Source organism: Schistosoma haematobium, chromosome ZW (genome assembly GCF_000699445.3).
Source record: "Schistosoma haematobium chromosome ZW, whole genome shotgun sequence".
Classification (NCBI taxonomy): domain Eukaryota; kingdom Metazoa; phylum Platyhelminthes; class Trematoda; order Strigeidida; family Schistosomatidae; genus Schistosoma; species Schistosoma haematobium.
Window position 1 is genome coordinate 340,324 of NC_067195.1, and position 16,189 is coordinate 356,512.

At 34.1% G+C, this 16,189-nt stretch overlaps 1 protein-coding gene across 1 annotated transcript in view; it reads left to right on the forward strand.

The window, feature by feature from the left end:
• The first annotated feature begins 338 nt into the window (after positions 1 to 338).
• The window catches only part of MS3_00002536 (uncharacterized protein), a 103,239-nt gene continuing 87,388 nt past the window's right edge, over positions 339 to 16,189 (forward strand). The window contains exons 1-5 of the mRNA XM_051210134.1: positions 339 to 1,332; positions 5,898 to 5,979; positions 6,469 to 6,717; positions 12,251 to 12,332; positions 14,366 to 14,464. Of these exons, the coding sequence (XP_051070084.1) occupies positions 1,244 to 1,332; positions 5,898 to 5,979; positions 6,469 to 6,717; positions 12,251 to 12,332; positions 14,366 to 14,464 (601 nt within the window). The 5' untranslated portion in view covers positions 339 to 1,243. The remainder of the gene's footprint in view (positions 1,333 to 5,897; positions 5,980 to 6,468; positions 6,718 to 12,250; positions 12,333 to 14,365; positions 14,465 to 16,189) is intronic.

The window sequence follows — 16,189 nt, forward strand, 5'->3', positions numbered from 1 at the left end:
TGTGATAGTTTGTTACAGGATGAACGATAACGTTACTGACTAAAATGAAGCTTTAAACTTTTTCTACCCGCCTCTAATCTACACATCTACGTTGTTAGCCAAGTCTGTCGAGATATCGTAGTCTTTAATTGCCTGAACGTTAGCCCGCTAGATGTTGGGATGGTGTGAACCAGATATATACTGTATATCGCAGCTCTGTGTAGCTCTTTCTGACAATCTAAACCAATTGAACTCATTAAGATTTATTGGTCCTAATGTAAACGCATTAAACCGGAGCCAAGTATTGGTAACCCACATCATATTTCTGTTTTAATTTTGTAAAGATCATGTGTAGTGAACAAGCAGGAAAACAAATGTGAACACTACTTGACCTTGAGGATTTAATTCTTTCCTCCTAATAATGATGTTTCATTTTAATCTATTTGATACATTATCTCGCGTAGCTTGCGATAAAGAATTTATTTAATAATGCGTTTCCCATAGTTTGCATTACTTCGTTGTCGTTTTAAATGTGCATCAACAAGAATACGTATTCTAGCATTTCAAATAAGATAAATTTCCAAGTTTTCGCATTGGCGTTATTTGCATGCAATTCTTTGACTATCTAAATATTCTTTCCCATGCTTTGACGGCTTCAAGCCAAGATCTAGTGTGGGCTTCATCAGTTAGGCTTTCCGAGTTGTCTATAATAACCATCGTATCGATTATTTCTTTTGATGCTTAGTTTGTAAATACTTTGGCTGACGTCTGTTTCGATTTTTGTTCTTGCGAGATACCTTAGTGGTACAAACGGCTAATAAATGGTATCTTATTAGGTCTATTAAAGGGTGTAGTCTTAAACTGTTTGATATTAACATCTGGACTATCAGTACTAAATAAAAAAGAAAAATTGAGGTTTATTAGTTTCAGTATAATTCAGTCATTATTGTTGGATTGAGAGACAAGCGCTGCTATATATACATAATCGAAATGAGTAATTTGAGTCACTTTTATGTTCACAACTACATATTGTTGTTGGTCAATAATTTTTGTGATTGTTATCATTATAAAGAGGTGTGATATACTGAACTGTCTTATACTTCTAGTAGATTCTAGTGAACGAAAGCACACGGCTTGAGTCTGTTACGCTGTACAATTTTTTCTACACTATTCAAATAACAAAGTTATATCATGAAATGAAATAGATCAATTTACGTGCATATTCTAAGCTTAAAAATATTCCCTTATTTTAGAAATTCGAGGCATGGCAGTTACACAGGATGTTCACAAAGTCGACTGGAAACTCGGTCGTTCAGATGACAACTCAGATTTTAGCTCACATACATTGGCCAAGTAAATGCTTGGAGTTTAATTTAATTACGCTTTATATGATTTTTATTATTGTGGTTACTGAGCTTATTAGAGTAATTTCCTATCTAATGTCGTTGGTTATGTGTTTAACGCAGACTCGTTGTATAATTTTAGGTGTACACTTGATTCTGACTGGAGATTTGAAGATTAAGCTATCTTCTGTATCCAAAAATTCTATCCAAAACAAAGAATTTAAATTTAATGTTACTATATGAGCCATTCATAACCAACGCATCAGTCGAAGTTACCACACTTATTATCAGCACAGCAAAAGAAAAATATAATACGGTGAAAAAAGGAACTAATAGTTGCATTACTGATTGTAGAATTGAGATATCCTAGGTCCCACCGGTGTCCCAGTAGTATATCACCAGTTTATCTACTTTGTACACTCAGTAAGGTTTGTCACTTTGTCTAGAATGGCAGTCAAACATTGCTTTGGTCTTGTTAGTTTTATATAGAGCTTGCTTTCTAAAATGCTTGTTTTTGCGTTCAACTTATATTTTTTTCCATTCAGCTTAGTACTATCTTTGACGTACTAATCGATAAGCTTTCTATATCCCATTCTCCCATATTCAATTCAATCTGAGACACCTTAATAATTTTCTTAGTGGAATTTTACGTGTGGCTTCCATACTTTTCAGTGGAGTAATTATTATTTAAGGTTGAGGTTTCATTGATTCTAATGAGATATTTTTTACTTATAACTTCATAATTGAATAGCTGTCCCATTAAACACGCTTTCTATTTGATGGATAGTGATAATCTTGAGATGCTTTGCCCAAAAGAGAGTTTTGAATAAGAATTTCTGTCGATGAAAACCTCGATAGTGTTAAAGTGGGTTTTGTTCAATGTTAAATTGAAAACGCTATCATGATTACATGCAGTTTATTTTGATTTGACAATGTCCCTTTTTTACTGAATTCTGTCTTAGATATCCTATAAACGACGCTTTATTCATCTAAATGTCCAGGAATTATTCTCTCACTAATCTACATGAGGCACTGAGATTACAAATTCCTTTTTGATGAAAACGCTGACAGTACAGGTCTTCTGAATGCCTTTAGTAACAATGCAATCTTGTTTAAGAAGCGTTTTTCTCCCTCTGAATATAAGATATTGCTTCAGGACTAGCCTGTGTCATTACCTATTTTGATCGTAATGAATTCAGTAGTTGAGTTTGTCGACCACCTAACTTATCTTGGTAGTCATATTAGCTCTGATGAGTTGGTGGATGATGAAGTTTCGATACGGATTATTCAAAATCGGCTGACGTTTGCTAACTAGCGTTACTTGTGTCGTTGGTGAGATATCTGTCTGTGAATGAGCGGGCTGGAGATGTGTAAACTAATCCAATCTGTTACTTTGTGGCTGTCAAACGCAGTCTTCTAAAGTAGAGGGCATGTGTAGGTCACTCTCCTTCAATGCATTGTTCGCGTATTCTAGTATTACCAAGTTAACATATTTCAGGTCAGACACAGAATATTGAATATCAATCCATGAGGTTATTAGCCATTCAACTGAGCCATGTCGGTATATTCAGAACACCTGATTGAAGTTCACATGATTACTATTAAGATTGATGGTTGGACACGTTAGATGTCATGGCTCAGAATCGACGCGTTAGCACAGATCTGTTACCAATGTTCAGTATTCCTCACTATCATTTCTGGTACGCTAATTCGATTTGTTTGTTAATTTTATCTCAGTGTTACTGTAGGTTTACAACTTTGGCCAAGACACTAATTTCAGGATGTACGCTGATTTGTCTAACTGACATATATTTATTTTGAGATAACTTTTTTTACTTCCGTGTAAGCTTATTCCGAGAATTGAAAGAGTTACGTTTGTGCGTTACATTCATTTCCGTAACCATATAAATTTTTAATTCTGTGTACCAGAAAATATTATATATAGTGGAATGCTCTTTTTATGGGGAGTTTGTTGGGTGATCAGGTCATTTTGTCACTGAAATATGCTCTAAGAACTACAAAGACTTATCAATCTGTAAATCATAATGGAACTTTTCGAAAAAATACGCGTGGTTCCAACTGTTTATCTTTATGGTACTTATTAGAACATGGTATATCTTACTGATATTCACCAAATATCTTTACACAGTAACTGTAGTTAACCTCGGATTTAACTAGGTATTCTTATTTCAGAACGGTCTAATTTTACAACAGTGCGAAAAATTGTGATATTATTTATTTGTCACTACATTCAGAACAATAGTGAAATTCAACTTGGTTGAAGACCTGTAGTTTAGACTCATTCATAGTGACTCAGTTGTATTTATTCTCTCTCTTACTCGAAATCCTTACTTTATCATCATTCCTAACTTTCTACCCTTCAACTGCATTTCGTCCTTCTAAACTGTATTACTAACCTTTGAATTTTAACTTTTTTGGTGTTATTTTTTATACTATTCCTTTAGTTTGCTTGGTCTCTTTTCGCCATGATGACATGAAATATAACAACTTGAACTGATTCATACGTGAGCTATGTTTTACGTTGATAATGACTGAATGATAACACTAAATTTTCAAGGCTGATTAACCATTTCGATTATCGACGTTGTAGACTATGAACTACCGTAGGAATAACTATTCTGGCCGATAACTCATCAATGTATCGGAAGTAGTTTGTTTTAGTTTGCTGATACATGTATACTTTTTCTTCGGGGAAAATAAGGCGTATTTAATCCATCTACTACTAATAAACAAGATGTGGCAGATGGAGCGAATCTATAAATTAGTCACGTGAGCAATTAGTTTTTATTCACCCCTTCTTAGGTTAAAGTACATGACATTACATGCAAAGATATTCATTAGTGTTTATACAAAAGGTATCTGTATATAACTATTCATTGCAAACTGGTTTTACATTCAATATAGTTACATGTTTTTATTTAAACTATACATTAACCAGTATTACTCTCTGTAATTCTCTATTTTAAGCTTTAGTCTTGTGAATATAGTGATTTATAAAAAAACAGTATTTAATAATATAGAATTATTGGGATATGAAAAGTTTACCAAGTTCATATTCGTGTTTTTGACTTTAAGTCACTCAGTTGATTTAAAGTCTAGAATTACAATCAGCTTCACAAATCAAAGTGTTAAACGGCTTCGAATCTGTGATCTAGTGGTTGAATTTTGAATTCTGAAACCATTGTTTGCTACCATCTCACACTTCCTTACTTACTCCTGTTACTCCCAATGGAGCATAGGCCGTCGACCACTATTCCCCAACCCACTTTGTCCTGGGCCTTCATTTCTAGTTCTATCCAATTTTTGTTCATTCTTCTCATATCTGTCTCCATTTCTCAGTGTAATATGTTCTTTTGCCTTGAGGATTCCAACTGAGGGTTTGCCTTGTGACACACTTGGCTACTTTCCTCAATATGTGTCCTATTCACTTCCAGTGCTTCTTTCTGATTTCTTCCTCTACTGGGATCTAGTTTATTCTCTCCTACAATAGGTTGTTGCTGACACAATCCACTATTGTTTAATGATTGTTCATAATATTATCATCGTTGATATGATTGTAAATAATTGATTTTATTCAGAATTTCATTTGGTAATAATAATATTTTGTTATTTTATTTTGCAACATGGGAATGAAGTGAATGAATAAGGAAACTTTACAAAATGGTCAGAAATGGTGATATATTAATTCATAGGGAATCTATTGATTATTAGTCTAAGAAACACAGAAGAAATCCAAGATATATTTAAAGAATAGTGAAAAATATCAATGATTTAGCATATATAAAACATGTTATTCTAAATCAATGGTTATAATAGGCTTGCTTTATTCTATATTAATTCGATATTATAACAAGAGTTGAAATATATCTTCATTATAAATATTGTATTATCTTATGAAGATGAAGGTGTAAAGAGTCTCTGATATTATAACTTCTCTATTTCCTCGTTCTATGATTGTTCTCAACTTATAATTAGATATATTTACTTTCAATTATGAGATAGTTTTTACATAGCTCACTATAGGTTAAGCTCTTGTAAAAGTTCACATTCAAAATCCTGCATAACATTAAACTTTAAATCTTGATGTTTCTGTTTCATTTAGTAACTAAGTGAAAATCTAATGATATATATTTTCAAACTTACAGCTTTTAATTGAATTTTTTTTTGAAGTTTCAATCAGTAACCATAATCTATGAAAGGAAACCAATACTCATTAGTGATATATAATGATAGCTGCATTACATTTTGAAATGACTGAATCTGAAAAAAAAAAACAAAACAAATGTGTACAATTGAAATCCGAATGATTGACTAAACCCTTAGTTTTCTGGATTTTGTTTTCTGTTCAGTCGTAGATGTTGATTGTTCTAAGGTTTCAAACCTGTACGAAACAATTGTCTAGTGTTGTTGCCTTATTTTCAATGATTTATCAGTTGATTGCTTTGTGTGATGAGAATTATCATTTGTAACTAAATTTATTGAGAACTGTATCATAACTAAATAAAATCTATCTCTCTTTATTATTTTTGCTGTCTTACACATCCCTATGTATAGGCCTTCATCAAATTCCAAGGTTCGATTTTCTTCACCTGAAGACTTTGTGCGTAAATCAGGCGGTGTTAGAATAATCGAAAAGGTAAATCACTTACGTTATATTTACATTGATTGTTTGTTTTATTACAAAATTGATGAGTCTACAAACTGAACAATTAATATAAAGAAAATATGAGTTCATCAATTGATTTCTTCCTCAAATCTCTTTTATGGTATATATAAGATTGTCTAGAATTAGTTTATAGATACATATAAACATATCACAATTTTTCGTTAAACGGTAAAGATATTTAGCTTAAGTAATACTATTTACAGTGTTGTGTTCCTTGAGATAATTAGTTTAACTGCTGAGCTTTCATTGTCCTTGTGGACAATATTGTCAGTCCCTACTGATACATGAAGTAGGCGCTGACGATGTCATCTAGAATGGCTATGAAAGAAAGCTCTGTAATTTTACCATCTAGCTCAGCTAACATAAAATCATCAGAAGTTATGGGAAGCGTCTGCCTTTATACGACAGTAAATCCACTTATCGGCTATTTTTTATAGATGTTTATTTCATTTTCTAAAGATTCTGATCGCGAACAATGGTATAGCAGCTGTGAAATGTATGCGTTCTTTACGAAAATGGTCATATGCTACATTCGGCAGTTCCGATGTTTTACGTTTCGTATGTATGGCAACACCAGAAGATATACAAGCTAATGCTGAATATATCAAAATGGCGAATAAAATGGTTCTGGTACCAGGTGGTTCCAATGTAAATAATTACGCTAATGTTGAACTAATTCTACAAACTGCTGTAACTAATGAAGTTGATGTAAGTTTAACTTTCTTGATTTTATGATCAACTTGTATTGATATATTGTCAGTGTATGTATTCTCTTGGCAGTAATCATTTGCAAGTATACTATGTTATAGCCAAGGTACATACATTATTTATCTTACTCTAGATTTTTGGTTCCAGTCATCTTTCATAAGTACCTCTTCATTCTGTCTTGTCATATATCCCTAATATTTAATCACTCCGATTATCCTTCTTATCACGATTATTTAAAATTCCTTGGTACTTCTCTTTTTAATTTTATCTCGTTTTCTTGACTTAGTCTGGGAACGTGAGCTAACGCACATTTGTGCCATGCTCTTCCTTGTTTATGACTGACTGACTTGGGCTGTACTATTTATAGATGAAAAACGTTTTAAATAAGAAAGATTAGTTCAGCGAAGAGTTCTCTTTTCGGCGAATTCATTTTCAAAGCTGTACAATCGCAAATATATATACTTATTTTTACAGGGTGATAATAATACTGATAATAAACTTATGATATACCTGGTGACAGTGAGGTTAAATAAACAAAGGTATTAGAAAAAAATTTTTTTAAAAACAAGGAAAGTTTGATAGTTAATGGCTTAGATATTCATCGGATAAGAGTAGCTCAGCATGATAAAATAACATAAAATGTTGAAACAGAGATGAAATGTAATCGGAATGATCGTTGAAATAAAAACAAACCGGTTGGGGGTACAAGATTTGAAGAGAAGATGGAAGGTGAAGCAGGTGGCTGTAAAAGAACAAGAGTAATGAGAAAGAGAAAAAATTTTTAATACATTAAGACCATGGTAAAAGAAGAGGTTGTACCAGTCTCTTTTGTACACATAATTCTGGTTTTTTCAAAATGTATGGCTATTGCCTCGGCAATGCAAAGAAGATGTAGTCTAATTGTCTTAGGAAGGCTTCTACTTACCTTGTAGATGACTTTGAACGCAGAGTCTGTCTTGATTGAGTGACCTGTGTTCACAAGGTGTTCGATTATAGAACTTCTTATTGAGCCGCTGCCTCCTCTTCTTAGCCACGCCGGACAATGTTCTTGAATTCTTTTGGATAAAGTACGCATCGAACGACCTATATACCTAGCTCCACAAGAGCAGATTGGTAAGAACGTTTGCTTATTTTCATCATCTCAGTGAGTACTAATTATCAAAAACATAGACGTTTACTTGTTTTGTAACTTGTTACTTTGTTGATGGGCTAAATCAGGTTAAAGTTAGAACAACATACTGATGTAAGTTATCTGTTGCATCATCTCAATATTGAGTTTGGTGTACAAGATCAAGTATGCATCATTTATTTACGTTCAATTTCATTTTCTGTCTGTAAATGATTGTATCCTTGAGATGAAAATATTCAGTAGATATCTGATCTTTTATTTTCCCTTATTGGTTAATTCAAATGTCTAACTACTGGTCTTACTACTTACGTCTGTGATCTTATTGTCGTACGATGGGCTATCCTGCAAAGTCGTGCATGGAAGGCAGCTCACAGATTCACCATAAGTGAAGACTGGTGTCAGACAAGACTATTTACTTTCACTCTTTCTATTTCTTCTGGTGGTTAACTGGATTACATAGACTTCCAAATCTCAGGAGGAGCACGGGATACAGTGAACAGCTTGAATAAAGCTAGACAATTTTGAACTCTCAGACAACCTAGTTCTTCTATCCCATACATAGCAGTACAATCAAAGAAAAACAGACGATGTAATAACAGTCTCTGCATCAGTAGGCTTCAACATGCACAAGGAAAAAAACATCCTCAAATACAACACTGTTAGCACCAACCAAATCACACTTGATGGGGAAACTCTGGAAGAGGTGGAATCCTTCATGTACCTTGGAAATATCATCGATGAACGTGGAGAATCTGATGCAGACGTAAAGGTGACGATTGGCAAAGCAATTGCCGCATTCCTACAATTGGAGAACATATGGAACTCAAAACGACTATCAACCAATATCAAAGTGAAAATCTTCAATGCAAATAGCAGGAAAGTTCTACTGTACGGAGCTGAGCCTTGGAGAACTACCACAACCATCATCAAGAAGGTACAAGTATGTATAAACAATTATCTATGCAAGATACTCAATGTTCGTTGATGCGATATCATCAGCAACAGTCTACTATTGAAGAGAACAAACCAGCTTCCAATTGAAGAGGAAATTAGGAAAAGATACTGGAGGTTAGTAGGATACACTTTACGTAAATCATCAAATTGCATCATGAGGCAAACGCTAAGTTGGAATCCTGAAGGCTTAAGGAGAACAGGCAAACTAAAGAACACTTGCCCACGGTAATTAGGGGCATTCATCATAATAATGGTTAGGACAAAATTGGCCGGACAATGCTGGTCGACAACCTATGCTCGATAACCAGTAACAAGAGTAAGTTAGTAAGTAACGTTTACAATCTTCTGAAATAACCTCTTGTAAGTAATGTCGGTATACTGTTCGATGCTAGACAAATCATTATATTATCAAAAATATCTTATTCAATAGTTTAAATCCATTATTAATTCTTACTCTATTATCCTTTCAAAGTGAGGATCACTTACTGACTATTTAATTAGATTACATAAACAAGAGAAAAATGATCATGATAGTTCTACTGTATAAACATTTCTGATAATTAAAGCAACTCTTCTGTACATTCTCAAAAATCATGAAGTGTGTTAATAAACATAATATTTTCATATATGTAGCTCTGAATTATGATAATAATAACATTTTGTATTCGTTTAATAGGTGTTTAGTATTACAATACTGTAGTGAACAGAACACGAGTGGGGACAATCGAATGTATTTAACGCAAAATTACAGAGCATCTCAATAAAATCTGAGAACCATATATCAAATCGTTAATTTGCAAAATGTTCACCAGTTGTTTCAAAATGCCTCAGACTTCATTGTTCTTGCATTTTCATACAAATTGCATTCTATTCCCACTCCTACTTTCTTGATCTTTTCCCATCTTCTGCTGCCAGACATTACATTCCTGACTCGCGTCATATACTACTTATATCAATATAAGAAGCATGCACCACAATACCACTAGATAAAAAGCTAATACATTCACCTTTTTATTTGGTTACCTCTCTATATATATCAGTCAATTAGCTACAACGTAGGACCAGGCACATATATGCATCGGTTTAAGTTGCCATACCTCATTAACACAACAAGATGTATATATGTAAATCAGTTATTTATAGACAACGCAAATATGTTTCCGTTCAATTTGTTGGTGTATCTTATATTTTCTCTACAAGAAAGTAAACTAAAAAAGATAAACAACAAAAGAATATAGATGATTAAAGGAAATCATCTAAGTATAGGAAATACATCTCAAAGAAAGCAGAAATAAGTAGCATAAAACAACAGCAAACCAATCATTTCATAGCAGATAACAAAATTAATTACTTTAGACTTTTGCCTCTACATCTTTTTAATGATGGGAATAGTTTAAATATTTTTATCTTATCTCATATTTCACTAGTTGAAATCATGGGTTAATTGAAGCTAGACCACTATGGAAAACTTGGAAGCATTGGATGGCCGTTTCGTCCTAGTATGGGACTCCTCAGCAGTGCGCGTACACGATCTCCCCCGCAAGATTTGAACCCAGGGCCTATCAGTTTCGCACCAGGCGCTCAACCAATAGACCACTGACCCGGCATATAACGGTATTAATGTCGAACTTCAACCAATCCACGTAGTTGCGCCACCGTACACCATTGTCTTCAATGAGTTGATTTCTCACAACAGACCTGGTTGAACTCCACTGGTAACGCCTTTTCACTAGAACTCCAGGAGTATCTCTTGAAGTTAGTCACTAATGAGCAGATGATCTAGTTGGTTAAGCGCCTGGCGCGAGACTGATAGATACTGGGTTCGAATCTCTCAGGGTGCGGGATCGTGGATGCGCACTACTGTGGAGTCCCACAATAGGACGAAACGACCGTCCATTGTTTTTAAGTTTTCCATGATGGTCTATCTTCAATTGACTCATGATCTCAAACATTGAAATTCAATTTAAACTAATAATTAGTTTTAATTTACAGAGTTCCTATCTGTTTACCATGTGAAATTTTATTTTATCTCCTTCTTTGTGTGTATGAAATTAAGGAATGTTAAACAGCATATTTTTCATTGAAATAGTTCTTTGCAATAAAGTTACACTTAATCCATCCCTTTAGTATACGAATTGAACTGTAAAGATTGTTAGTTATGGACATAAATTAATGAACAAGCGGATAATCATTGAGTCATTCTGATCTTGATTATTAGTCTTTATTTGACTGATAATCAATGAATTTTCGCACAATTTTCATCCATACACAAACTAGTGTCCTAAAAACATTAATTTACAAAATTTAGGTTATTATGATCATTACGTTGGGTAACTTGTAAAGATTTAGCCCCTTATGATTTGCGAAATGGATCTGCGACGAAATCAGGGAATTTTAAATGTGCTTTGGTTAATAGTAATGAAGATGGAATATGTATACTGTGGAAAAAATACGGAGGATTTTTAAGTGTTTAAGATTGATGCTATGCTCAATGAACTATTTATGATTTCAGTTTGGGTATTTATTGGACAAAGTATTAATTTGCAAATTACATTATTAAGATGGCTTAATCTATTTGGACAACTAAGCAGAATATAGTTTAACCTGAGGCTATTATATATATATAGTATGAGGTGGATGAGTTTCTGCAAAGTTCACATTTGATGTATTTAGCAAACTTTCTTCATAAGTACACTATTGAACGAATTATATTGGTAACCATAGGGATTTGTTGAAACAAGACAAGGAGTGACTATACCAAAACAATATATTAGTCGTCAAAGTCACTGAATGTTAATCCGACCTTTGTCAAAACCGATAGACTCTCTGACTGTATTCTTCAAGATAATTTTAATTGATGGTTAAAGGTTTTAAGTGATGTCGATACAAATGTGTTTCAGCGTTGCAGATTCATTTATTCCATTTATTCCTTTCTTAATCTTGAATTCTTGTATCTTTCCGTGCTTTTTATTTGTTCTTTTCGCATCTGTTTTTTTATTATGGTTATTTCATATTCTTTGTTTGTAATTGTAGTGGTTTGATAAAGATTTTTTTTATTTATATATTGTATGATATTTGTCATTTGAGGTACCATTCAATCTAACAAGCACTCAGCTGCTGTTCTGTCCTCGTATGAGACTCTTCGGCAGTGCGCACCCAAGATCTCTGAGGTGATAGGTCTCTGGACCTACGGCTTTTTATGTTTATTCGTCGGAGCCACTGGATTAGTATCCAGTGGTACACATTTCTAGGTTCAACCAGTTTATTCTTAAAATGTTTCGTGTATTTTTTTTGTGATAAAACGAAGTTGGATGATTAGGTTCAATCCACCTTTTTTCTTAGATTCTATTTTCGTCATGACTAATTGATTAATCTGTAAAATGATTTTCTTTAATCAGATATGATCTTTTTGTTTATAAATTTCATACTTAAGTTACCTCTTTTTTTCAGGCTGTGTGGGCTGGTTGGGGTCATGCATCGGAAAATCCTCAATTACCTGATGTGCTCAGTAAACATAATATTGCATTTCTTGGTAAGCCCTTTAATGATTAATTATATTACTACTCCTCTATGGTTACGCACACAATCTAATTATCTTTAAGTAAATACTTTAAACGCTACTTAAAAGAAATACATATATATATTATTATCAGAATGGGTCTTGTGGAGATTTTAGAAACTTCACTGGTTGAAATCATGAGTCAATTGAAGCTAGACCACCATGGAAGACCTGGAAGCACTGAACGTCCTAGTATGGGACTCCTCCGTAGTGCGCATCCATCACCCCGCACCCCACGAGATTCGAACCCAGGTCTGTTGTGAGATAGTAACTCACTGAAGACAATGGTGTACGGTGGTGCAACTACGTGGATTGGTTGAAGTTAGACATTAACACCGTTATATGCCGGCTCAGTGGTCTATTTGGTTACGTGCCTGGTGCAAGACTGATAGGTCCTGGGTTCGAATCTCGTGGGTGCGTGCTGCTGAGGATTTCCATGCTGGGACGAAATGGCCGTCCAGCCCTTCCAGGTTTTCCATGGTGGTCTAGCTTCAATTGACTCATGATTTCAACCAGTGAAACATATATATATTCCCTGTAAGTTCAGCTAGTTGGGTTGGGTCTCACATCTTTTAAACAATAGTTTATATTTGAATATACGAATCGCCGGACGATAAATTCTCAGTGACTAATTTATAGACCGTTTTGTTTTTAATCATATAAATTGATCGTGTTATTTATACTTGTTGAGCTTGGATTTTCAACGACTAATAAGTTCAATAAAAAGTGAATATACATTTTGATGTTGCCAAGTCATCTGAACTTGATGGTGATTATCTATTCCGAAAGCATTCATCATTGTCTTAGACAACACAATTAGCACATAATTGAAGTAATTATTGTAATTACAATTGATTGATCACTGGGTGGTGATCAATGTCATGCGTGTCTAGTCCTTATTAGTGCACCACCAGTGATCAATCAATTGTGATTACATCTCAGTCCTACAGGAGGTCGATCGCGCCTCGAATAGCTCAGTGGAAACGTCTCTGACTGTGGAGCTGGGTGACACGAGACCGGATCCGCCAGGGAGCACCAGTTTCGTCAAGATTACAGGTACACCTTGCTGACGAGTGCCAAGTAGCACGAAACCGGGGTCCAGGGTTTCCTGTCGACTACCTCCAACCACCATCTAATTATTGTAATTATTTCACAAACGCTAAATCAGCTCCTTCTGATAACCTCGTTCGTGAATAATTGGTAGGTTGATGAATAGGTTTTACTATCTCTACATTTCTTCGCATCGCTGTTGGCTGTTTTCTTTCAGTTAACCTCTTCCCATAAGATTAATTGTTCTTTACAGTATGAATCAATTAGTTAAAACTCTCTGTCAATATGAATCTCTTGATTGCAGATTAGTTTGCTTCTAGAAATTCTCTGGGATTTTTTATAAACTCTTCAGTTCAGAAGTTTTGTATTTTTCTAACCAAATTCCTTTCTTTGATCGTCTGGATGAACCTAGGAGAGATAATATTGTCCAAAATGACCATAAAAACTGTTCATTTGAACCACCTGACTAGAAAAGCTTTGCATTACTGAAATTGTTCATTTGAGCTATGAATATTTTCTAGCATTTCAAAAATTGATTGCATTAAACAGTTGATAATCAAGTATCTTACAACAGAATTGCCATGACAGTATGCGATTATATAATATAATAAATTATTCATTGGTGTAGTATTTGCTGACAACAATGTTTACTTACGTACTTTCGCCTCATGACATGTTGAAGTGATTGCCTCTTTGATCCCCTTCCAGTTGCTCTCCATAGTAGTTCCTTCTCCATTGAGTAGATCATGAAAAGCCCGGAACTTATTGCTGAGGGCTATCTTGAATGTGTTGAGTTTGTCAGTATCCTGAAGAAAAGCCGTATTGAACTTTTGTGATATTGACCGCTCCGTTGTGACAATAATGTTTAATATTATTTATACAATAATATACAGGTATTTTTGATCAGTGTATTTATCCTTATATTTTTTTGTATAATTTTTAATTATTTTCTTTAGGCCCATCGCATCAGGCTATGTGGACACTTGGTGACAAGGTTGCTTCTACAATACTTGCTCAAAGTGCTGATGTACCCACTCTTCCTTGGAGTGGTTCTGGTGAGAGTAGAATTTGAATAATCTCTGATATTTTATGTATTTCTCATAAGAATTTATATATTTAGTTAACTAAACGTCTTGTCATATAACCGAATGATGAATTTTAACAATCTAATCTGTCTAATTCGCTAGTTGGATACTGGCAAAACACGATCCTGATAATCCCCCCCCCACATTCGATATTGAATTATTCATATACATGACATAAGTGTGGCCAATTATGGCGTGGTACTTTGGTAGCAGAAGAACATAGAGTACAAAAAAGTCTTGGTTTCATAAAGGCTTATTTTATATCGGTTTTAACTTCCTGCTTTGTTGAATCGAAAACAATCGACATGCAAGTACAGGCAATTAGTATTTTTATTAATGTATTTGTTAGAGTTTTCTAACAAAAGTTCTATTACCATACTGTTGAACATTGAATAATTCAATATCGGGAGTAATTTAGTCATAATTAACGTAGAATCTAGCACTAATGTATTTTCTCCTAAGTTGCAACTACATATAATAGAAAAATGAGCAATATTACTGCAAAACATATACAGAATATTTAAACTCACTAACATGAAAATTACTGTGTTGCTATGTTTTATGTCCTTTGGTCTGTCTACCCACTTTTGGTGCCGAGGATACTTATCTAATCCATATTAAGACCTTGGCGCTATAGGCTGACCGACCTAACCTTGAGGCTAGTACGCGTGAGTTCGAAGTGGGATATAGAGAAGAAAACTAGTTTATCACCTGATTGGCTGGCAAGCACGTGAACCAGGGAAGGCAAGACAACTGGAACACTACTCAATCTATTCCTGATATCCTGATCTCTTCTGATTTCAGATTAGTGTAAAAAGGTACATCAATAAATAGGTGACTAACCGGACCAAAACGTACCATAGTTAGGAAAAATACAGTTATGTCCAAAACTGGGAATTAGAGTAGAAAATAGGGTGCAAAATATCATGTTTAAATTACAATAGCTTCGGAACAGAAAAGGGTATGGCAATGAATCATACATCGAACGAAGGCTTATGTTCTGTAGAATAGATTAGGGACAAAAATTAATGTTAGTGTTTTACAAGCTTTGCAGAAAATGAAATAACGTCCCAAGAAAATAGCTTTCGTAGTTTGTCACCGCTTCTTGTTTCCCTGTTCACATCACTATGAATTCATATTATGATTTTTAAATGATGTGGAGTAAATCTGTTAACAAGAAAATGGATCATTTTAGTCTATTCTGTTCACTGGTAAGAATCGAGAAAGTCTGTAAACTCGTTTATCAGACTATCAGTTGTTTATCTAAATAAACCGCATAGTGGGGATTTCGTAACCCTCATTTTAGAGTTAATTTTTTCAGTTCTCTATCACCAAAGGAATAGAACAAGCTAAAAGCAAACGGAAATCTAAACACGTGTTTGTCAAGAGATCTAATCGTCAACCCTTGAAATGGTCGTGTATATACACATCTGACAAGTCCTATGCTAGCTCGAAACATCTTTCTAATGTTCATTGCTCTTTCTATGGTTATTTAGTTGAAGTTATTTCGTAATGCAAACTCTTGGTTGAATAATCCCCACAAACTTCCTGATACTAAGATATTCACTTTTGCTAGGTTTTTATCAATACACTTTCTCAGAACTTTTCAGTTTATCAAAATTTAGTATAACCAATTTGAATTCAAATCCTTGTTTGTCTAAATGTCTTGTTGTGGAGATTGGTCAGTTTTTCTTA